Source organism: Schistocerca americana, chromosome 2 (genome assembly GCF_021461395.2).
Source record: "Schistocerca americana isolate TAMUIC-IGC-003095 chromosome 2, iqSchAmer2.1, whole genome shotgun sequence".
In the NCBI taxonomy this organism is placed as follows: Eukaryota; Metazoa; Arthropoda; class Insecta; order Orthoptera; family Acrididae; genus Schistocerca; species Schistocerca americana.
This window is the reverse complement of record NC_060120.1, coordinates 141,617,752-141,644,017: the sequence shown is the minus strand read 5'-3', so window position 1 is coordinate 141,644,017 and position 26,266 is coordinate 141,617,752. Positions and strand designations below refer to the sequence as shown.

Sequence of the window (26,266 nt, the reverse complement as noted above, 5' to 3'; positions counted from 1 at the left end):
TCACCAGTCCCAATTGGGGTTGGGGTTGGGTTGTTTGGGGAAGGAGACCAGACAGCGAGGTCATCGGTCTCATCGGATTAGGGAAGGATGGGGAAGGAAGTCGGCCGTGCCCTTTGAGAGGAACCATCCCGGCATTTGCCTGGAGTGATTTAGGGAAATCACGGAAAACCTAAATCAGGATGGCCGGACGTGGGATTGAACCGTCGTCCTCCCGAATGCGAGTCCAGTGTCTAACCACTGCGCCACCTCGCTCGGTACCAGTCCCAATTCAGTTCTAAACTTCCCATCCAGATCCCTCTCTCCTCCAGAGACATCTGTTCTATCAAAAGGCTTAACCTTTAGCCCCACACCTAAATTCAACCACAATGCCCTGGTTAAAGATCTCCTCTCATTCACCTGGAACCTCAACTGGAAATATCACTTCACTACCCAAACACAGCCCCCAAATACTAGACCCAGTGTTGGACCCTGTCTACAACAGTTCCGACCGCCTTCTCAAAGGGATCCTTCTCCACTCCCCCAAAACCATCCCTTGCAGACATTTCAAGAATTCCTCACATCCAGTGTTGCCTCCCAGTCCTTCTTGAAGCACATCCCGACAACCCCCAACATCACCCCAGCTGAATCCCATGCCATTAAGGAGCTGAAAACAGACCGCTCTATTGTCATCCTCCCAGCGGATAAAGGCTCCATAACTGTGGCACTTGACCATGTGGAGTATGTGGCAGAAGGACTGCGTCAACTCTCCGACACCTCAATCTACAAAGCTGTTACCCAGGATCCCATTCCCTCCATCCCGACTGAGCTGCAGAAAATCCTAAAAATCCAAGGTCCCTCACAAGGCCTCACAACGGCTTCTCACTCCACCTGAGCCACGTACCCCTTCCTTCTACCTATTACCCAAAATCCACAAAGAGAACCATCTTGGCCGTCCCAATGTAGCAGGCTTCAAAGCCCCAACAGAACGTATCTAAGCTCTGGTAGACCAACACCTCCAACCTATCATCCGCAGACTCCCATGCTATATCAAAGACACAAACCACTTCCTAGAACACCTCAAATCCGTTCCCACTCCTCTCCCAGCTGAAACCTTTCTTGTCACCATAGATGCTACATCCCTTTACACAAACATCCCACATACCCATGGTCTCTCTGCCCTTGAGCACTACCTCTCCCAACGCCCACCCGAAGATCTTCCAAAAACCTCGTTCCTCATCACACTTACCAACTTCATCCTCACCCACAATTACTTCACTTTTGAAGGCCAGACCTACAAACAAATCAGAGGAACGGCCATGGGAACCAGGATGGTTCCGTCCTATGCCAACCTCTTCATGGGCCGCATGGAGGCGGCTTTCCTGAAGACCCAACAGCTGCTTCCACTAGCCTGGTATAGGTTTATAGATGACATCTTTGTGGTCTGGACTCATGGTGAAGAAACACTCCTTAATTTCCTCTATAACCTCAACTCCTTTTCGAATCTGAATTTCACCTGGTCCTTCTCCAAAACCCAAGCCACCTTCCTGGATGTTGACCTTCATCTTGTTGAAGCTCACATCCACACCTCTGTCCATATCAAACCCACAAACAAACAACAGTACCTTCACTTTGATAGCTGCCATCCATTCCACATCAAATGCTCCCTTCCCTATGGCCTAGGTATTCGTGGCAAATGTATCTGCTCCAGTGATGAATCCCTCAACAATTACACCAATAACCTGACCAGTGCTTTCCTCTCCCGCAACTATGCTGCAGACCTTGTCCACAAACAAATCTCCCGAGCAATACATTCCTCCCCGTCCAACAACAATGTTCCTACCCCCAGACCACACAGAAGCATCCCCCTTGTCACCCAATATTATCCTGGCTTCGAATACATCAACAAATTACTCCGCCAGGGATATGACTTTCTCAAGTCAACCCCTGAAATGAGATCATCCCTTGACAAAATTCTTCCCACACCACCCAGAGTTGCCTTTCGTCGCCCCCCCTAACCTCCGTAACATCCTTGCCAAACCCTACAATATTCCCAGACTACCTTCTCTACCCAGCGGTTCCTACCCCTGTAACCGACCCCGCTGCAAAACCTACCCCATGCATCCCCCCACAACCACCTACTCCAGCCCCGCTACTGGTAAAACATACACAATTCAAGGCAGGGCCACATGTGAAACAACACATGTCATTTATCAGCTGACATGCCTGCATTGCACAGCCTTTTACATCGGTATGACAACAACTAAACTGGCTGAGCGCATGAACAGACACAGACAAACTGTCGCCTAGAAGATGTCCAATACCCAGTAGCAGAGCATGCCCTCCAGCATAATTCTAGGGACCTAGGAACCTGCTACACCGTATGTGCCATTTGGCTTATCCCACCCAACACCAGCCCCTCTGAACTGTGGAGATGGGAACTTGCACTCCAACACATCCTTTCATGCCGCCATCCCCCTGGACTGAACCTACGTTAAACAACCTCACTCCCATTTACTCTTCAGTCTTCTACTCTTTCCCTTTCCTCTTTAGCAATTCACGCATCTTTTCATCCTACATAGTTGTGTTTATCTTTATACTATATACCTCTTTACTTCTGTATGCATCCTCTTTGGTTTGAAGCTGGCACAGTACTTACAGTAGAATACCTTTGGCTTCCCTCTGACAACCATGCCTCCATCCTTGCTACCCTCCCTGTTTTCCTTTTCCTGTTGCTTCATAACCTGGGTTGTGAGTAACTGAATCCACTTTCCCTTCTTCCCTTTCTTTCCCCTGTCTCCTCCCTGATGAAAGAACACAGTTCCGAAAGCTAGGAACATAAATTTTTGGTTCAGTTTTTTTTTTTTTTTTTTTTTTTTTTTTTTTTATCTAACGGCTGTACTTAGCTGAGGTAAGTACTGGCCAGCCCTTCTATCTCTTTGTTAGTATTTGTTTCACATCTTTATATGAGATTTTCCATTAATCATTAAAATGTAAACTCAAGTAGCCTTAAAAAATAAAGTTAAAAAATGAAATTTGTTGTTTTAAGTTCCTCACAAGATTATACACCGACATACTGTAAGTACAGTAACATGTCAACTGCAGTGCTGCAAACAACAACGTTGACAGATATTTAACAATTCTTGTGTTTGTAAATATTGAATAGTAGAGGCACTGAGTTACCAAAAGGCACACAAACAAGGCTGAGAACTTTGCCTTTTCAGGACTAGAGCTATAGAATACAAGAACACACACACACACACACACACACACACACACACACAAAATGAAAGCTAGCAAAGTAGTTACATTTCACCACAGCTTTTCATTACCAGTCCTAGTTTTTAACTGAGAAACAGTTTTTGAAAGGTATATGACATTTGGCTATCTCTGTGCAATACTGCTCAGTTATATGTAAGTTCAATTAACTGTGTAATAAAAACCACACAACTCTAAGCAGTTTACCTCTCTCAGTGATTTTAAAGCTTCCAATCTGTGCTGTGGAGGTGGATACAGCAACATACGGTGAAAAACAGATTCCAGAACTGGTCTCATAGAGCCCACACATCCAACTAGTCGCACCAGCTGTGTGCCAATACTGCAAAACATAAAGCCACTGTTATAATCTTAATATTTCAAGTATAACACTTTTGTTATTTGCAAGAGCAAGTACAGTCCAATGTTAATCTTCTTCATTGGAGCACAGTCTACGAAGCTGAAAAACATTGTTGAAAAAAGTAACAAATTATAATTTTGGACTTCTTAGTATTTACATTTTATCTGAAACGATTTGGCCCTTGGCTCTTGGTACATAATATGACGTTCTGATGTTTCACATTTGACTACAATACAAGCAAAAATTAAAAGCAACCAAATATGTGCTGTTTTTACTGAATACAGAGAATATCCATCAGTCTTTTGCTGAAAACGTATACACCCAAGAACAGTTGATAGACGCTGTGGAAAAATGTCAATCTCTTGTGTGCTATTCTGAGATCCACTTCAGATATGTTGTTCTGAGTAATAAGAGCTTTGTCACAACACGCTGTAATTACTGAACATGAGAACAACTCCACAAAAGAGAGTTCTCTAACAGAAGAGTTCTCTAAAAGGCAGTTACATTATTTTGCAATTGAGTTGGCATAGTTGTGAGCTCTCTTACAGCTCTCATCCCTCGGCAGTGGAACAAAGTCCCACAGCACAATCAGTGGCACTGCACGGCAGGTTCACTGCAACAAGAATGAACGAGAAGGCGACTGTAAATTGTCAATAAGGTAAAAGTAATCTTGAATGACATAGAGGTGACAGATCAATCAAGAAGTGAGAACTTAGTTACAACCCATAACTATGGACACTATTGAAACAATTCAACAGATCAACGCCTGCACTTGAACAGGAGGGCAGTAGTGGAGAGGCAGATTAGTTGAGTGTCTTACAGAAAGTGCAAGGGGGCACAAGCACACATGGTAAAAATCCCTACGATTAAAGGAGTCAAGAGGGGCATGTTTCTTAGGTTATTCAGGTTACACACAGACAGTCTTGAAAAAAATTAAAACAGAACAGGACCAAAATATACGTTACAGTTTCCAAAAAAGTAAAATTAGTTTGTTTTATCAGGAGATAGCCGAAAAACAAGTTAGACGAGCTTCCAATGCATCTACAAGATGTGGAAAATTCTGAATGTGATACGTTTTCTGTTCCTTTCAGGCAGATGTTAAATATCAGAAATTACAGGATTACAGACCAGCATCACTTTTATATATGTTAACATGGAAAAAGAATACGTTGCAACATACGTAAAATTTTACGAAAATATAGGGTCTGTTTTTTTGGACATGTCTGAAGGAACAGACAACACACGGAATGCACAACAGTGATACATATTACATAAATTGAAGATAGAGAAGGGAGAAGAGAAAGGAAACGAGTGGAACTACTGATGTCAGCTGAAAATGGACTTCATGTAGAAACAGTGGTGATGAGTGAAAATGTGTGCCAGACCAGAATTTGAACCCAGGATCTCCTGCTTGCTAGACAGTGCTGTTAAACACTGTGCAATCTGGACACAGTGTGTATCGCAGTTGTGCAGACTATCTTCGCACAACTCCCAGTTGACCCACACTGTACAATCTGGACACAGTGGGTATCGCAGTTGTGCAGACTATCTTGGCAAGCTCCCAGTTGACCCACATTTCCACCTAGTGCCACCTATCCACAGTCCCCATCCATGTCCTCCATGTTCGCTGCTCTGAGATTCCTCATGGGAAGTCGAACAATATTATGCATTATCAATGTGAGGAGTTAAAAAGCACCACGGGGATTCCTCAGCTGGGATACAGTATGTAAATTGAAAGTGGAGGGTGGAGAAAGGAAAGGAAAGGGAAGGGAAGGAATTATTTATGTCAGCTGCATCAGGACTTCAAGCGAAATCAGCAGCGATGAGTAAAAATATGTATCTGACTGAGACTTGACCCTGGGATCTCCCATTATGTTAACTACTACGCCATCCAGACACAACGTTTATTGCAACCACATGGACTATCTCGGCAAGCTTCTCAAGCAACCCGCACTGAGCGACACCTATCCGCATTCTCCATCATGTCCTACATAGTTACTACTTTGAGATTCCTGCAGGAGGTCGAACATTATTGTGTACCCACACTGAAGATGGTGGATTCATGGCAATTATATGAATGCATGGAGTCTGTTCTTTAGAACAAGAGTCTGGATAGAGTAGTGGTTAACACAACTGCCTAGTAAGCAGGAGAACCAGGTTTGAGTCCCAGTCCGGCACACCTTTTCACACATAGCTACTGATTCCACACATCACCGCTAATTCCGCATAAGGTCCCGATGCAGCTGACACCAATAATTCATTCCTTTTCCTTTAATTTCTTCCCCCTCCACCTTCAATTTAAATAACACAAATGTAAAAGTTGGATACAAAGTCAAAAATATTGAAGTTACAGTTGTTACAGCAGAATACTTCTCTTGTGATTGTAACCATCTACATATACCCTCTAGGAAACTTTCAGCTACAGGGTGTCCAGAAAAGGGCTCCCTGATTTCAAAATTAAATATCTCGAAAACAAAGATCAGCAGAGGAATGCAGTAAACAGTATGTTTATTGTGAAAGCTGTAAGAAGTTTATACAGCAGTTTGAAATAATAGTTACAAAAGCTGCTAACAGATGGCACTGTACGCTGTAAAGCTCATATCAGCATACATAAGTGAAATAATCGTATGAAAACAATCTTTGCAAACAATCACATCACAATGTTTTCAAAATGTTCACCGTTGGCACTACAGAGGTGGCACAAACGAAGAATGAAATTCGCCATCACATTTCGTAGTGTCTCAACCGAAATGGATTCACATGCCACAGAGATCACCGATTCAAGCTCATGCAGCTTGGCTAGACCATGTCTTCCACTGTGACCCACAAAAAAAAAGTCACAGGGAGTCAAATTCGGCGAATACGGGGGCCAATCCATGCCTGCACCAGTAAATTTGGGATATTCCAAAGCAATGACTCGATTCCCGAAGTATTCCTCAAGAAAGCGAAAAACTTGTTCGGTTCGATGTGGTCGGGCTCCATCTTGCATAAACCATTCAGTACCTGGTCGATCCTCTAACGCTTGCTGTGTGGTGACAAATTGTTCCAAAATTGCAATGTAACGTGCACCAGTGACCGTTTCTCGAATGAAAAAAGGGCCAATAATGCCTCTGCTGCATACTGCAGCCCACACAGTAACTTTAGGAGAATACAGGGGTTTCACTTCACACCAATATGGCTTTTGGAACCCCAAAATCGCCAGTTCTGCTTATTCACATATCTATTCAGGTGGAAGTGTGCTTTATCTGTAAACCAGATGCAGCCAACATCAAATCCTTCACTATCAATCATTGTGAGCATCTGATTAGCAAAGGCAACCCTTTGTTGCACAGCTCGTATGGGTATGGCCCGGTGCGTTTGAATTTTGAATGGAAACATGTGTAGGCTCTTTCTCAGTATTTTCTGCGTGCTGGAACGCTTCAAACCAGTCTCAGATGCAGTTCTATGGATGGATGACATTAGATTTCACTGAATAATTCCAGAAACTGTGGCAATATTTTCAGGCATAACTGCGGTTTGCTTGTGGCCAACATGCCCCACTAGATCATCAGTTACGCTGCCTGTTTCTTGAAATTTTGCGAAGAGCGTACGAATGGTTTTCGCATCGGGTCCTTTTGAAACATTAAATCGTGCTTGAAAACTTCGCCTTGTTGCCGTAGGACTCTCTTCTAACCTGTGGTACTCTAGCACCCGAAAAACGCATTGTTCAATGGAGTACATGGTTTTAATCTCTTCCTTCGGTACACTAATCTCCTTTCACGTTTCAATAGTGGAACTGATCACTCTGGGCTTCGGATCACTATTTATACTAGGCATTACGTATGGCGATTACAGCGCCATCTGATAGCAGCTTTTGTAACTATTATTCCAAACTGCTGTATAAACTTCTTACAGCTTTCACGATAAACATACCGTTTACTGCATTCCTCTATCGATCTATCTTTTTGAGATATTTAACTTTGAAATCAGGGAGTCCTTTTCTGGACACCCTGTATCTACGAAAAATCTAGATGCATTATTGAACTACCTGTCAGGCAAGAAGAAACAGCTAGTAGTTTGTGAAGATTTGAATGTAGATTTTATCAAAGATTATGACAGCAAAAATGAACTGTAAGACTGATAACATTCATAGACAGTTCTATGACTGAAAAATTAACTAATATCCAATTGTTAATGGTCTATATGATCATTATGCACAGTTATTGGAAATAAATAATGTAGCACTTTACACTGTTGTGACATGTTCAAACAAAGGAGTGAAGCTTATTAATAAGACCAGGATACAATGTTTTAAGAACATGAGGTCTGTTCAAAAGAAGACCGAACTTCACATCTTTACTGCTCATTGCACTACATTTTAATCACTGTTCCCCTCAAAGTAGTTCTGTCCACTGGCAATACAGGGTGATTCAAAAAGAATACCACAACTTTAGGAATTTAAAACTCTGCAACGACAAAAGGCAGAGCTAAGCACTATCTGTCGGCGAATTAAGGGAGCTATAAAGTTTCATTTAGTTGTACATTTGTTCGCTTGAGGCGCTGTTGACTAGGCGTCAGCGTCAGTTGATGCTAAGATGGCGACCGCTCAACATAAAGCTTTTTGTGTTATTGAGTACGGCACAAGTGAATCGACGGCAGTTGTTCAGCGTGCATTTCGAACGAAGTATGGTGTGAAACCTCCTGATAGGTGGTGTATTAAACGTTGGTATAAACAGTTTACAGAGAATGGGTGTTTGTGCAAAGGGAAAAGTTCTGGACGGCCGAGAAGAGTGATGAAAATGTAGCACGCATATTGTGAGATGTTAGAGAATTGGCTGTTCCCTCAGCTCGAACAAGAAGCACAACAATTCATATTTCAGCAGGATGGAGCGCCACCACATTGGCACTTATCTGTCCGTAACTACCTGAACGTCAACTACCCGAGGCGATGGATCGGCCGCCAGGCAGCCCGTGACAGAGCACTTCATCACTGGCCTCCAAGAAGCCCTGATCTTACCCCCTGCGATTTTTTCTTATGGGGGTATGTTAAGGATATGGTGTTTCGGCCACCTCTCCCAGCCACCATTGATGATTTGAAACGAGAAATAACAGCAGCTATCCAAACTGTTACGCCTGATATGCTACAGAGAGTTTGGAACGAGTTGGAGTATCGGGTTGATATTGCTCGAATGTCTGGAGGGGGCCATATTGAACATCTCTGAACTTGTTTTTGAGTGAAAAAAAAAACCTTTTGAAATACTCTTTGTAATGATGTATAACAGAAGGTTATATTATGTTTCTTTCATTAAATACACATTTTTAAAGTTGTGGTATTCTTTTTGAATCACCCTGTATACTGTTCGCAATGTCCCTTCAGTTTTTGGAAAGCCTCCTGGAAAGTATTCCTTGGGATGCTGCATGGATCTCTTGTCACACTGTCCTGAATCTACCCTATGGTTTTGAAGCAACATCCTTTCAATATGGTTTTAAATTTGGAAACAGGAAAATTTCTGCTGAGTACAGAAAATAGGGTGGAGGGTGCACAACAGAAGTATGATGTTTCGCCAGATGGCTATGGACAAGGAGCAATGCCTGAGCCAACACATTGTCAAGAACAAATTCCTGCTGGACACTGCCTTTGGAGTCACAAAACACAAACCAATATCATCTTGATTTCTGACTGATTCAATCATGTTTTTTTCAGACAAGGAGACACTTTGCCTACCCACCCTGTACACTTGACTAAGCAATCGAAATGTCTCTGTAAAAGTTTTGCCAAGTTTGTAGCAAAATTTCACACACAGATCTACATCTACATCTACATTTATACTCTGCACGCCACCCAACGGTGTGTGGCTGAGGGCACTTTACGTGCCACTGTCATTACCTCCCTTTCCTGCCCCAGTCGCGTATGGTTCGCGGGAAGAACGACTGCCAGAAAGCCTCTGTGCACGCTCGAATCTCTCTAATTTTACATTCATGATCTCCTCGGAGTAGGGGGAAGCAATATATTCGATACCTCATCCAGAAATGCACCCTCTCGAAACCTGGACAGCAAGCTACACCGTGATGCAGAGCGCCTCTCTTGCAGAGTCTGCCACTTGAGTTTGCTAAACATCTCCATAACGCTATCACGCTTACCAAATAACCCTGTGACGGAATGCGCCGCTCTTCTTTGGATCTTCTCTATCCCCTCTGTCAACCCGACCTGGTATGGATCCCACACTGATGAGCAATACTCATGTATAGGTCGAACGAGTGTTTTTTGTAAGCCACCTCCTTTGTGATGGACTACATTTTCTAATGACTCTCCCAATGAATCTCAACCTGGCACCCGCCTTACCAACAATTAATTTTATATGATCATTCCACTCCAAATCATTCCACACGCATACTCCCAGATATTTTACAGAAGTAACTGCTACCAGTGTTTGTTCTGCTATCATACAATCATACAATAAAGGATACTTCTTTCTATGTATTCGCAATACATTACATTTGTCTATGTTAAGGGTCAGTTGCCACTCCCTGCACCAAGTGCCTATCCGCTGCAGATCTTCCTGCACTTCGCTGCAATTTTCTAATGCTGCAACTTCTCTGTATACTACACCATCATCCGCGAAAAGCCGCATGGAATTTCCGACACTATCTACTAGGTCACTTTTATATATTGTGAAAAGCAATGGTCCCATAACACTCCCCTGTGACATGCCAGAGGTTACTTTAACGTCTGTAGATGTCTCTCCATTGAGAACAACATGCTGTGTTCTGTTTGCTAAAAACTCTTCAATCCAGCCACACAGCTGGTCTGATATTCGGTAGACTCTTACTTTGTTTATCAGGCGACAGTGCGGAACTGTATCGAATGCCTTCCGGAAGTCAAGGAAAATGGCATCTACCTGGGAGCCTGTATCTAATATTTTCTGGGTCTCATGAACAAATAAAGCGAGTTGAGTCTCACACGATCGCTGTTTCCGGAATCCATGTTGATTCCTACAGAGTAGATTCTGGGTTTCCAGAAATGACATGATACGCGAGCAAAAGGTCATCATGCAACATTACCTCCGTTAGACAAAAAATAGTGTAATATTTTAAGGAAAGGCATTAAAAGTCTAAAAATATGCATGTTCTGACAAATAAGTAATGCAGATAAGAAGATTAAGGCTGTATGGAATATTTTGAAATGGGGGTCAGGACAACAACTCACTGCACAAGACACTATCAGAAGTAAACTAATTGACAAGCTGCAAGTATTTTTAAAAGTCACTTTCTAAATGTAGCAGTAAAAATTGGAGTAAATGGTTCAGTTGTAAAATCAAAGGAATATATTCCAAATGTCATTCCACAAAGTTTAAGCAATTAGAAGTAGTGCCAGCATCCTTCAATGAAATTAACTGAATTCTAAAATTTCCAAAAAAGAGAAGCTCTTATGCCCTTTCTGGAATTTCAAACAAAATTCTGAATAGTTTCCAGAATGAAATTTTCACTCTACAGCAGAGTGCGCACTAACCTGAAACTTTCTGGCAGATTAAAACTGTGTGCCAGACCAAGACTCGAACCCGGGACCTTTACCCTTCGTGGGCAAGTACTCTACTGACTGAGCTACCCAAACACAATTCACGATCCATCCTCACAGCTTCAGTTCTGCCAGTACCTCGTCTCCTACCTTCCAAACTTGGCAGAAGCTCTCCTGAAGAGTTGTTGTAACTTAATATGTAATGTCCTTTGTGATACATGCAAAGCATCACTGGCTCTGGTAATTTTTCCGACAGCTTAAAATATGCAGCTGTTAAATCTCTTTGTAAGAAAAGTGATGAGAAAGACTTAAACAATTATCATATAATTCCCCTACTCACGTCCTTTTCCAAAATATTTGAAAAATGTAGTGAACTCAAGAGTAATCTCACATTTCTAAAGAATTTACTTAGCAGATCACAGTCTGGATTCCAGAAAGGTTGCCTGACTAAGGATGCTATTTACACATTCACTCGTCATATATTACTAGCCTTAAATAATAGAATATTTTCAGGTGGTATTTTTATGATCCTTCCAAGGCATATGATTGTATAAATCCTGTTCCTCTCTTTAAAAAACTGAAGTTTTATGGAATTGATTGTTTTAAAAACAACTGGTGTGATTCATACTTAACAAACAGAACACCAAAAATTGCACTGGGTGAGTCAAACAATATTGAAAGGTAGAACATTTTAGTGATTGGGGAGAAATCACAAAGGGAGACCCACAGGGTTCAATCATGGGTCTACTCCTATTTCTTAAACATGTCAATAACCTTCCACTTAACATTAACAACCAGAATCAGTACTTTCTGCAGACAATGCTAACTACAAGAAAAGTTACTTAAGCGTAAAATCCCTAACACCGAGTATGGCAATGTGGAAGAAGAACGGGCAGGGTGTCAGGAAGGGTAAAGGAAAAGGAGATACCATGGTGGTATAGAGGGTGAAGGAGGCAGTAAAAGAAAAGAAGAAAGCCTGGCATGAATGGAACAGAGACCGAACACCTGAAAGTAAGAGGAAATACCAGGATAGTAAAAATAAGTGTAAGAAAATGGTAGCAGAAGAAAAGAGGAAAAGCTGGGAGAAATTCACACGAGAGATGGAAAAAGATGTTATAAGCGGTAAGAGGATGATACATGGAATTACAAAGAGTATGAGGAAGGAAAAAACATAGCTAGTGCATGAGGAAAGCTGAGAGCTATTAATGCAACCAGAGGAGATAAGAAAAAGATGGAAAGATTACTTCAATAAATTACTAAATGTGAAGAATGGCAATGGAAAGGGAATAGAAGTATGGCAGGGGGATAGGGGTCTGGAAGAAGAGGAGGACATAATGACATTGGAAGTGGAATTAGCTCTGAGAAAAATGATAACAACAAAGGCACCTGGGATAGATGAAATTACTGTGGAGATCATAAAGGCAGCTGGACCAGTTGGGCTACAGTGGCTATATAAACTAATAAGATGCATTTGGACCCAAAAATGTTTACCTGAAGAATGGGGAAAGGGAATAATAATCCGAGTTTTCAAGAAGGGTGACAGGAAAGTACGTGACAACTATCAAGGGGTCACACTATATCCCAAGTAGCAAAAATAACGGAGAGGATACTGGAAAGAAGAGTGAGAGAAAAAGTGGAAGGGCAGTTAGAAGAGGAGCAGTATGGCTTTCGTCATGGTAGATCAACAGTGGATCCAATCTTTAGTATGGGACAGTTGATGGATAGCCACTGGGAGTACGGAAAAGATCTGGTGATGACATTTCTCAACCTAGTGAAAGCACATGACAGTGTTCCCAGGGAAATGGTATGGGCAACCTTTAAGAGAAAGCGAGTTGCAAAGCAAACACTTGAAGTCATCCACAAAATGTATGAAAAAAGCTCTAGTTGTGTGCAGATGCCAGTTGGAAGAAATGAATGGTTTATGAATGTTGCGGCACTAAGACAAGGAAGTGTGATATCACCACTACTATTTATAATGGTGCTGGATGAAATAGTCAAAGAGACGAAAGAAGGGAGATGAAGCTGTTACAGCTTGCGGATGATATTGTGGTGCTGGGAACAAGCAGTAAGGAGGCACAAAACAAATAGACATCATAAATGACAAGGTCGAGAAATATGGAATGACATTTAGTGTGGAGAAAAGCAAGACCATGGTGGTAACCAGAGGGGATAGAGAAGGCAAGATACAAATTCATATTAAGGGATGGGATATTGAAATAGTGGACAACTTTAAATATTTGGGAAGTGTATTAATGGGAAATGCTTGTTTGGAGACAGAAATTAGCAAAAGAATACAAAAGAGTAGTACATTTTACCATTGTGTGAGGGGCTTGGTGTGGGGAAGGGAAGTGCCAATGAGGTGCAAGCTGGTGCTATATACAAGACTTACTTCACACCCATTCTAATTTATGGCTCAGAGACTTGGACTATGACTAGAAGAGAGGAGAGTAGGATACAATCCAGTGAAATGAAGTTTCTGAGTAGTATGGTAGGGAAGACGAGGAGAGATGTTAGGAAGGAAATTGGAGTGGAGAAGTTGACTGAGAAAATTGAAAAGAATAGATTAAAATGGTTTGGGCATGTGAAGAGGATGGGAGAGGGAAGAGTTCACCATTGAGGCCAAGAGGAAGGCTGAGAACAAGATGGCTTGATACAATAAAGATGATTTCAAGGAGGAGAAACCTACTATGGAACCAAATTGTGGAAGAAGAATGGTGGAAAGATCGAGTAAAGTGGCAAAGTACCATTGATACCCCAACACAACCAGATGTTGGTTAGAGGGGAAATGAAGATCATGATGAATGCTAGTGTTATAATAAATCTCATGAGAGAGAAGCAACAGAAGAGATTGTTGTTGATGCTTCTCAAAGAATTGTTCAATTGGCCTCTGAAAAAGGACTCTGCCTAAATTTTGATAAAACACACTATATTCAGTTCTGGACAATAAATAGCCACTACCAACAACTGATGCAGCAGATGAACAGCATTCGGTGGCCTGTTCTAAATTTCTGGGGGGGGGGGGGGTGCATGTTGACAAAACCTTGAACAATAAGAAGCTTATTACTGAAGGCTCAAAGAATTAAATCGGGTTAGCTTTTGATACAATTGAGAGTCTTGAAAAAAATGAATCAATAACAAAACATATTTTGCTTGTGTCTGACAGATAGTAAACCAAGTTTTAAATGTAACTTAAAATCATTTCTCCTGAATACTCCCCATACTCCAAGAATTAATTTTTATTTAAAAACCAGTAGTCTATAAGACAGTAAGGAAAAAAGGAGGAGGAGGAGGATGAGGAGGAGGAAAAGAATGAAGCTAATTTTTAGGTGTAGTTGCATGAGCACGACTGAAAAATATGTTCATTAATGCTAAAACTAATTGTTGTTGTTGTTGTTGTTGTTGTTTTGTTGTGGTCTTCAGTCCAGAGATTGGTTTGATACAGATCTCCATGCTACTCTATCCTGTGCAAGCTTCTTCATCTCTCAGTACCTACTACAACCTACATCCTTGTCAATCTGCTAACTGTATTCATCTCTTGGTCTCTCTCTATGATTTTTACCCTCCATGCTGCCCTCCAATACTAAACTGATATTCCCTTGATGCCTCAGAACATATCCTACAAACTGATCCCTTCTTCTAGTCAAGTTGTGCCACAAATTCCTCTTCTCCCCAATTCTATTCAATACCTCCTCATTAGTTATGTGATCTACCCATCTAACCTTCAGCATTCTTCTGTAGCACCACATTTCGAAAGCTTCTATTCTCTTCTTGTCCAAACTATTTATCATCTACATTACACTTCCATATATGGCTACACTCCATAAAAATACTTTCAGAAACGATTTCCTGACACTTAAATCTATACTTGATGTTAACAAATTTCTCTTCTTCAGAAACACTTTTCTTGCCATTGCCAGCCTACATTTTACATCCTCTCTACTTAGTCCATCATCAGTTATTTTGCTCCCCAAACAGCAAAACTCATATACTACTTTAAATGTCTCATTTCCTAATCTAATTCTCTCAGCATCACCCAATTTAATTCGACAGCTATCCATTATCCTCATTTTGCTTTTGTTGATGTTCATCTTATACCCTCCTTTAAAGACACTGTACATTCCGTTCAACAGCTCTTCCAGGTCTTTTGCTGTCTCTGACAGAATTACAATGTCATCGGCAAACATCAAAGTTTTTATTTCTTCTCCATGGATTTTAATTCCCACCCTGAATTTTTCTTTTGTTTCCTTTACTGCTTGCTCAGTATACAGACTGAACAAGATCGGGGAGAGGCTACAACCCTGTCTCACTCCCTTCCCAACCACTGCTTCCCTTTCATGTCCCTCGACTCTTATAACTGCCACCTGGTTTCTGTTTTTTTGGTCATCAGTCTACTGACTGGTTTGATGCGGCCTGCCACAAATTCCTTTCCTGTGCTAAACTCTTCATCTCAGAGTAGCACTTGCAACCTACGTCCTCAATTATTTGCTTGACGTATTCCAATCTCTGTCTTCCTCTACAGTTTTTGCCCTCTACAGCTCCCTCTAGTACCATGGAAGTCATTCCCTCATGTCTTAGCAGATGTCCTATCATCCTGTCCCTTCTCCTTATCAGTGTTTTCCACATATTCCTTTCCTCTCCGATTCTGCGTAGAACCTCCTCATTCCTTACCTTATCAGTCCACCTAATTCTAATTTTCAACATTCGTCTATAGCACCACATCTCAAATGCTTCGATTCTCTTCTGTCCCGGTTTTCCCACAGTCCATGTTTCACTACCATACAATGCTGTACTCCAGACGTACATCCTCAGAAATTTCTTCCTCAAATTAAGGCCGGTATTTGATATTAGTAGACTTCTCTTGGCCAGAAATGCCTTTTTTGCCATAGCGAGTCTGCTTTTGATGTCCTCTTTGCTCCGTCCGTCATTGGTTATTTTACTGCCTAGGTAGCAGAATTCCTTAACTTCACTGACTTCGTGACCATCAATCCTGATGTTAAGTTTCTCGCTGTTCTCATTTCTACTACTTCTCATTACCTTCGTCTTTCTCAGATTTACTCTCAAACCATACTGTGTACTCATTAGAGTGTTCATTCCATTCAGCAGATCATTTAATTCTTCTTCACTTTCACTCAGGATAGCAATGTCATCAGCGAATCGTATAATTGATATCCTTTCACCTTGTATTTTAATTCCATTCCTGAACCTTTCATTTATTTCCATCATTGCTTCCTCGATGTACAGATTGAAGAGTAGGGGCGAAAGGCTACAGCCTTGTCTTACACCCTTCTTAATACGAGCACTTCGTTCTTGATCGTCCACTCTTATTATTCCCTCTTGGTTGTTGTACATATTGCATATGACCCGTCTCTCCCTATAGCTTACCCCTACTTTTTTCAAAATCTCGAACAGCTTGCGCCATTTTATATTGTCGAACGCTTTTTCCAGGTCGACAAATCCTATGAAAGTGTCTTGATTTTTCTTTAGCCTTGCTTCCATTATTAGTTGTAATGTCAGAATTGCCTCTCTCGTCCCTTTACTTTTCCTTAAGCCAAACTGATCGTCATCTAGCGCATTCTCAATTTTCCTTTCCATTCTTCTGTATATTATTCTTGTAAGCAGCTTCGATGCATGAGCTGTTCAGCTGATTGTGCGATAATTGTCGCACTTGTCAGCTCTTGCCGTCTTCGGAATTGTGTGGATGATGCTTTTCCGAAAGTCAGATGGTATATCTCCAGACTCATATATTCTACACACCAACGTGAATAGTCGTTTGTTGCCACTTCCCCCAATGATTTTAGAAATTCTGATGGAATTTTATCTATCCCTTCTGCCTTATTTGACCGTAAGTCCTCCAAAGCTCTTTTAAATTCTGATTCTAATACTGGATCCCCTATCTCTTCTAAATCGACTCCTGTTTCTTCTTCTACCACATCAGACAAATCTTCACCCTCATAGAGGCTTTCAATGTATTCTTTACACCTATCTGCTCTCTCCTCTGCATTTAACAGTGGAATTCCTGTTGCACTCTTAATGTTACCACCGTTGCTTTTAATGTCACCAAAGATTGTTTTGACTTTCCTGTATGCTGAGTCTGTCCTTCCGACAATCATATCTTTTTCGATGTCTTCACATTTTTCCTGCAGCCATTTCATCTTAGCTTCCCTGAACTTCCTATTTATTTTATTCCTCAGCGACTTGTATTTCTGTATTCCTGATTTTCCCGGAACATGTTTGTACTTCCTCCTTTCATCAATCAACTCAAGTATTTCTTCTGTTACCCATGGTTTCTTCGCAGCTACCTTCTTTGTACCTATGTTTTCCTTCCCAACTTCTGTGATGGCCCTTTTTAGAGATGTCCATTCCTGTTCAACTGTACTGCCTACTGCGCTATTCCTTATTGCTGTATCTATACCATTAGAGAACTTCAAACGTATCTCGTCATTCCTTAGTACTTCCGTATCCCACTTCTTTGCATATTGATTCTTCCCGACTAATGTCTTGAACTTCAGCCTACTCTTCATCACTACTATATTGTGATCTGAGTCTATATCTGCTCCTGGGTACGCCTTACAATCCAGTACCTGATTTCGGAATCTCTGTCTGACCATGATGTAATCTAATTGAAATATTCCCGTATCTCCCAGCCTTTTCCAAGTATACCTCCTCCTCTTGTGATTCTTGAACAGGGTATTCGCTATTACTAGTTGAAACTTGTTACAGAACTCAATTAGTCTTTCTCCTCTTTCATTCCTTGTCCCAAGCCCATATTCTCCTGTAACCTTTCTTCTACTCCTTCCTCTACAACTGCATTCCAGTCGCCCATGACTATTAGATTTTCGTCCCCCTTTACATACTGCATTACCCTTTTAATATCATCATACACTTTCTCTATCTGTTCACCTTCAGCTTGCGACGTCGGCATGTATACCTGAACTATCGTTGTTGGTGTTGGTCTGCTGTCGATTCCGATTAGAACAACCTGGTCACTGAACTGTTCACAATAACACACCCTCTGCCCTACCTTCCTATTCATAACGAATCCAACACCTCTTATACCATTTTCTGCTGCTGTTGATATTACCCGATACTCATCTGACCAGAGAAATCCTTGTCTTCCTTCCACTTCACTTCACTGACCCATACTATATCTAGATTGAGCCTTTGCATTTCCCTTTTCAGATTTTCTAGCTTCCCTACCACGTTCAAGCTTCTGACATTCCATGCCCCGACTCGTAGAAAGTTATCCTTTCGTTGATTATTCAATCTTTTTCTCATGGTAACCTCCCCCTTGGCAGTCCCCTCCTGGAGATCTGAATGGGGGACTATTCCGGAATCTTTTGCCAATGGAGAGATCATCATGACACTTCTTCAAATACAGGCCACATGTCCTGTGGATACACGTTACATGTCTTTAATGCAGTGGTTTCCATTGCCTTCTGCATCCTCATGTCATTGATCATTGCTGATTCTTCCGCCTTTAGGGGCAATTACCCAGCCCTAGGACAAGAGAGTGCCCTGAACCTCTATCCGCTCCTCCGCCCTCTTTGGCAAGGCCGTTGGCAGAATGAGGCTGACTTCTTATGCCGGAAGTCTTCGGCCGCCAATGCTGACAATTTATCAAAATTTAGGCAGTGGCGGGGATCGAACCCGGGACCAAAGACGTTTTGATTATGAATCAAAGATGCTACCCCTAGACCACGGGTACCTGATCCTGGTTTCTGTACAATTCTAACTTGAATTCCTTACAGACGAATGAAAAAACTGGTAGAAGCCGTTCTCTGGGAAGATCAGTTTGGATTCCATAGAAATGTAGGAACACGTGAGGCAATACTGACCCTATGACTTATCTTATAAGATAGATTAAGGAAAGGCAAACCTATGTTTCTAACATTTGTAGTCTTAGAGACAGCTTTTGACAAAGTTGACTGGAATACTCTCTTTCAAATCCTGAAGAGGCAGGGGTAAAATACAGGGAGCGAAAGGCTCTTTACAAACTGGTTTCTGTACAAATTGTAAATAGCCTTTCGCTCCATGTATTTTACCCCTGCCTCACGTGTTCCAACATTTCTATGGAATCCAAACTGATCTTCCCAGAGAACGGCTTCTACCAGTTTTTTCATTCGTCTGTAAGGAATTCAAGTTAGATTTTTGCAGCTGTGACTTATTAAACTGGTAGTTTGATAATTTTCACATCTGTTGACACCTGTTTCTTTGGGATTGGAATTATGATACTCTTCTTGAAGTCTGAGGGTATTTCGCCTGTCTCATACATCTTGCTCACCAGATGGTAGAGTTTTGCCAGGGCAGGCTCCCCCAAGTCTATCAGTAGTTCTAATAGAATGTTATCTACTCCCGAAGCCTTGTTTCGACTTAGGTCTTTCAGTGCTCTGTCAAACAATTTACACAGTATCTTCATCTACATCCTATTCCATTTCCATAATATTGTCCTCAAGTACATCACCCTCGTATAGGCCCTCTATATACCCTTCCACCTTCCTGCTTTCCCTTATTTGCTTAGAACTGGGTTTCCATCTGAGCTCTTGATATTCATAGAAGTGGTTCTCTTTTCTCCAAAGGTCTCTTTAATTTTCCTGTAGGCAGTATCCATCTTACCTCTAGTGACATATGCCTCTACATTCCTGCTTAGCCATTTTGCACTTCATGTTGATCTCATTTTTGAGACGTTTGTATTCCTTTTTTCTTGCTTAATTTACTGTAGTTTTATATTTTCTCCTTTCATCAATTAAATTCAATATATCTTCTGTTACCGAAGGATTTCTACTAGCCCTCATCTACTTACCTACTTGATCCTCTGCTGCCTTCACTATTTCATCTCTCAAAGCTACCCATTCTTATTCTACTGTGTTTCTTTCCCCCATTCTTGTCAATTGTTCCCTAATGCTCTCCCTGAAACTCTCTACAACCTCTGATTCTGTCAGTTTATCCAGGTCTCATCTCCTTAAATTCCCACCTTTTTGCAGTTTCTTCCGTTTTAATCTACAGTTCATAACCAATAGATTGTGGTCAGAGTCCACATCTGCACCTGGAAATGTCTTAAAATTTAAAACCCGGTTCCTAAATCTCTGCCTTACCATTATATAATCTATCTGAAACCTTCCAGTATCACCAAGCCTCTTCCATGTATACAACTTTCTTTTATGATTCTTGAACCAAGTGTTAGCTATGATTAAGTTATGCTCTGTGCAAAATTCTACCAGTCAGCTTCCTCTTTCATTCCTTACCCCCATTCCATATTCACCAACTACATTTCCTTCTTTTCCTTTTCCTACTCTCGAATTCCAGTCACCCATGACTATTAAATTTTTGTCTCCCCCTCCCTATCTGAATAATTTCTTTTATCTCATCATCATACATTTCATCAATCTCTTCATCATCTGCGGAGCTAGTTGGCATACAAAATTGCACTACTGTGGTAGGCATGGGCTTGGTATCTATCTTGACCACAATAATGCATTCACTATGCTGTCTGTAGTAGCATACCCACATTCCTATTTTTTTATTCAATATTAAGCCTACTCCTGCATTAACCCTATTTGATTTCGTATTTAAAACCCTGTATTCACCAAATTTCACTAATTCCCACTATATCTAACTTTAGCCTATCCATTTCCCTTTTTAAATTTTCTAACCTACCTGCTCGATTAAGGGATTTGACATTCCTCTCTCCGATCCATACAACGCCAGTTTTCTTTTTCCTGTTAACGACAGTCTCCTGAGAAGTTCCCGCCCGGAGTTCCGAATGGGGGACTATTTTACCTCCGGAATATTTTACCAAGAGGACGCCATCGTCATTTAACCGTACAGTAAAGCTGCATGCCCTTGAGAAGAATTACAGCTGTAGTTTCCCCTTGCTTTCAGCCGTTCGCCGTACCAGCACAGCAAGGCTGTTTTGGTTAGATCAGTCAATCATCCAGACTGTTGGCCCTGCAACAACTGAAAAGGCTGCTGCTCCTCTTCAGGAGCCACATGTTTGTCTGGCCTCTCAACAGATACCCCTCCATTGTGGCTGCACCTACAGTACGGTTATCTGTATCGCTGAGGCATGCAAGCCTCCCCACCAATGGCAAGGTCCATGGTTTACATATATTGTAAATTAACTCACTCCAAATCATTTCAGCACAAAAATGTTCAAATAATCTATGGAACCTGTACATTAAAAAAAATAATAAAATAAAATAAAAAATTAAAGTGAAGTGAAGAAATGTCAGTGGTGATCGTCCACGAGTCATTAATGATTACTGCCATGGGGACATCCAAAGAAACAGAAAAGAAATAAATAAAAAATATTCTAAACAATATGATTTTGTTATTTTAGTTCATGATTCTTATGTTTTTTAATATTCAAGTAGTAAACAGAACCTCAACCAACGCATTAAAGTGAAAACAACCCTGCATAAAGATTGTTGAAAGGAAAATTCAAACATCTTAGATAAAAACCACTAATAATTTAGGTCTCAAGTGATAGACTGACTAAAAAGAAAGAAAATCAAACTTAAAGTAAACTGGAACAACTTTGTCAAGCAGAGCAACTTTGCCACTTTGTGAATAAAAATATCGTTGACATCTTACTAAGTTCCTGGATCATCGCATAAAGATGCCAATGTTTTCACTGCACAAGGCAACAATTAATGAAGGATATGGCGCACATTTTACATTTATTTATTGTTTCCTCATCTTTGTCAGTGCTTTTCTTTCAGCTTGTGAAACATGCGTTTTCGGTAGTCTGCAAAAGTCTCACACTGTCCACTAATTACAACGTTGCAGTATATAATTACATTTCAGAATCACTTTAAGAAATAAAATGGAGTGGTATATTTACTACAATAACATAACTTGGCAAAGTTGCTTCAGGAAGCTCAATAAAATGGGACAACTCTGTCACCATAGAATTTTGCCTCTTTCTTACATCTTTCAAGCATTTTTTTTTTATTTTTTATTTTTTTTAATCGAGTATTTTTGGGTCTCTGTACAGGTTTTTAAAATGTCAAGACTCATTTTAATCAAACTGGGAGCACACAGGTATCAAAATTACGATATCAATACACTACAGCTAGCTGTATCTATGGTGATTAATAATCAAATGACCAGTGTACAAGCAGAAAAAAAAAAAAGAGTTCAATATTCCTTGAAGAACAACTTTAAACAAAGTAAAGTGTCTCCATTTAAAGAAACCAGGGTGGCAGACTACACAGAGCAGTGAAGAAGAGGAGGAGATCCTTGAAAAAGTCCTCTTATGTGGGGGTTGGGGAATGCCTCCTGATGCCCTTCATCTACGGCTCATAATGACATATTTCTTGGATTCAGTGGGGAAACAGATTTCACTGGTCATACAGGGTTAATAAAAAGATTTGCACTGATTTTAACACAGTTGGTAAAGTTGCCCTGTTTGCCAGGTAACTGTGCCAAATATGTTTTTCACTTTTTAATACATAAGTAAGTTGTTATCTATCCACAGATTATGAAACTAGAGGTCAAGGTTCATTTTTAGGATGGTTTCAAAAATGTTTGTTGCATTAGTAGGTAACAAACCAGGCTGAAGAAAAAAAATGTGGCAGAATTGTCCCAGTTTAAGGTAAATATAGGAATCACAAAGAGTAAAATGTAAAAATACAAGATGTTTTCTTATGTAATGATTGGGAAATAAATACAGCAGCATGGGTCAGAACAGTTATGGGTAACAAGGTGAAAAGTTTATTCTGTAGATAATTTATGATTGTATTTGCATTCCAGTGGTACATACTTCGCTACTATAATAACTGAAAACAACCGACCAAGAACAGTACACCACAGAAAAATGTATACAATGAAAATTTTGTACTACAATAATTATGAAGATCAGGTATAGAGCACAATAAACCTTTTTCTGCCAGTGATCAAATAGGTATCACACAGACAGCCTTTATCCCTTCCAATAAAAGAAGATTTATTAATTCATGCATAGACGTGAAGACAGCTTACATAACTGAGAAATTAAGAGAACGAAATATATGTCATCCCACCAGAAGAAGAAAGGAAATCTTGTCCAGAAAAAAAGGAAGATTTGTTGATTGGAGACGAGTACTGATGGACTGAAACAGAGTGGACACTGCTGGAACATATATCTGCATGAAATCGTCATCAAGCTATAAGTTAGATGCCAGTATTTATTACAGACAGAGTATAGAAGAGGTCAAAATAATGGCTATATGGGTGGATGATTTCTCAATTCTTACTAAAGATGAAAAACAGAAGAACAATTTTAAGAGACATCTCCAAACCAAGTTTAACATGCATGACTTGGGAAAGGTAAAGTATTACTTGGGCATCCAGATTGTTAAAAATAGGAGGACAGAGCAGTTAAGCACAAGCTAATTGTCATATAAAGATAAAATTTTGAAAAAAAAAATGGTATATATAACAAAAACCCACTTCCATATTGATGGAACCAGGAGCTAAGTTAGTGGCCAATGAAGCAGCTGTAGAGTGCAATGAAAATTTACTGTATTTGGAGGCAGTAGGTAGCTTTATGTATCTGTCACCAACTCCAAGGCCTGAAACCACTTTTCCCCACAGTTGTTATGAGCAGATTCTGCAAAAGCGCAAGAGAAAAACATTGGAAAATCATTACAAGGATATTCAAATATCGTAAGAGAACCACAAACTGTAGGTTAAGATACAGTAAAAAGGGAAATATAAACTCAAAGGTCATAATGATGTAAACTGGGGAAGTGGATTAGAGAAAATATTTCCACTACAGGGTGTTGTTTAAGATTGAGGGAAGGACTTATATGCTGGTCCCACAAAACCCAAAAAAGAGTAGTCTTGAGCACTGATGTAGAAGCTGAATATATGGTTTTATCACACGTGGTTTGAGAAGCATTGTGGATAAGGACTCTAATGAGTGAGATAGAGCCTAACATCAGTATGAGCCCAACATCAGTACAAAAAACACCAAGATTTTCAGTGACAAGCGATCTATACACTCAGCCAACAGTGATGTCACTAGTGCCAGAACCAAATACAACAACATTTTATAAGCAACATTTTATAAGGGTTCACATAGAGCAAGAGATTTTGGCTGGTTTACTAACCAAACACTTAAAAAAGTACAAATTTCAGAAGCTAGTGGAACAATATGGTTTGACTTGGGAAAGTGACATCTGAAATATATACACACTGAAGAGCCAAAGGAACTGGTACAACTGCCTAATATTGTGTAGGGCCCCCCACGAGCATGCAGAAGTGTTGCAACATCACATGGCATGGACTCGACTAATGTCTGAAGTAGTGCTGGAGGGGCCTAACACCATGAATCCTGCAGGGGTGATAATAAATCTATAAGAGTACGAGGGAGTGGAGATCACTTCTGAACAGAATGTTGCAAGGCATCCCTGATATGCTCAGTAAAGTTCATGTCTGGGGAGTTTGGTGGCCAGCGGAAGTGTTAAAATTCAGAAGTGTGTTCCTGGAGCCACTTGGTAGCAATTCTGGACATGTGGAGTGTCACATTTTCCTACTGGAATTGCCCAAGTCCATTGGAATGCACAATACACATGAATGGATGTAGGTGATCAGACAGGATGCTTACCAATGTGTCACCTCTCAGAGTCGTATCTAGACATATCAGGGGTCTGTATCACTCCAACTGCACACGCCACACACCATGATAGAGTCCACCAACTTGAACAGTCGCCAGCTGACATGCAGGGTCCATGGATTCATGAGGTTGTTTCCATACCCATACACGTCCATCTGCTCGATACAATTTGAAATGAGACTCATCCAACCAGGCAACATGTTTCCAGTCATCAACAGTCCAATGTCAGTGTTGATGAGCCCAAGTGAGGCAAAAAGCTTAGTGTTGTGCAGTCATCAAGGGTAAACGGGAGGGCCTTCCTCTCCGAAAGCCCATTTCAATTATGTTTTGTTGAATTGTTCACACGGTGACACTTACTGATGGCCCAGTGTTGAAATCTGCAGCAATTTGCAGAAGAGTTGCAGTTCTGTCATGATGAATTCGCTTCAGTTATCGTTGGCCCCATTCTTGCAGGATCTTCTTCCAGCTGCAGCGTTGTTAGAGATTTGATGTTTTACCGGATTCCTGATATTCACGGTACACTCATGAAATGGTTGTATGGGAAAATCCCCATTTCATCGCTGCTTCGAAATGCTGTGTCCCATCGCTCATTCGCCAACTGTAACACCACGTTCCAACTCACTTAAATCTTGATAACTTGCCACTGTAGCAGCAGTTGATCTAACAACTGCACCAGACACTTGTTGCCTTATGTAGGCATTGCCAACTGCAGCAACATATTCTGCCTGTTTACACATCTCTGTATTTGGGTATGTTTGTCTATACCAGCTTCTATGGCGCTTCGGTGTATTTCGTGGTGAGTGTATGTCCATCCGTGGCAAACTGTATGACTTCTCTGTGGTGTTGTCTTGACAACCATATGTGCAAATTTTACGTAATGATGAGTGTTAAAATACAGCTTTGATTGTTCCAGCAAATTAATATTCAGAATTACTTATGCCCCTTATTATTTCAGTAAGAAATGTGAAAACACATAAATATAGCAGTTTACAATTAACTCAAGGAAGGCTGTTTAAATTCAATTGATTTATTATTTATGGTATTATGTTGAACTTGTTGCAAGTAATTATGGCATACAAACAGTACCTGTAAACAGTCTTTGCTTCAGAACTGTTGAAACTTGGAGCTGTAGCTAGGCAACCTGAACCACGGCCAACTTCTGTTTCATTCATGCCTCCTTTTTCCCTTGATATGATGTTTTTGTCAACACGAGGTGACCCAAGGAAGGCAATTAATGCTGGACAGAATTTCTGCCACAAAAATGTACTAAAATGCTTGTTATTATGTATCTGCTGAGGCAAGCTTGAAACAAGTGTGTGTAAGCACTCAAGTAGAAAGACAACACTGTTTCCACAACGACCAACTCTGTAAAAGATGAAAATAATGTTTAAATTTCAAGCACAGTGCATCCAGCAACTATTAAATTGTTTATAAATTTGTTACTAACACTTGAGCCTCATCCATTTTGCTACAGATAAACTGCAATATCGGAATAACCTCATTGAAACAGGATACTCCAGAACTGACATCTCCTTCACCACACCTCTTCAAACTGCGGTCGAGTTCCTGAGATTCTTCTTCT

General features: G+C 40.7%; 1 protein-coding gene across 1 annotated transcript in view; it reads right to left on the bottom strand.

Moving 5' to 3' along the window:
- The window catches only part of LOC124595869 (brefeldin A-inhibited guanine nucleotide-exchange protein 3), a 306,469-nt gene that overhangs the window by 221,951 nt on the left and 58,252 nt on the right, over positions 1–26,266 (bottom strand). The window contains exons 5-7 of the mRNA XM_047134775.1: positions 26,132–26,264; positions 25,771–26,049; positions 3,442–3,574 (exon numbers count right to left, since the gene is read on the bottom strand). Coding sequence (XP_046990731.1) covers positions 3,442–3,574; positions 25,771–26,049; positions 26,132–26,264 — 545 coding nt within the window. The remainder of the gene's footprint in view (positions 1–3,441; positions 3,575–25,770; positions 26,050–26,131; positions 26,265–26,266) is intronic.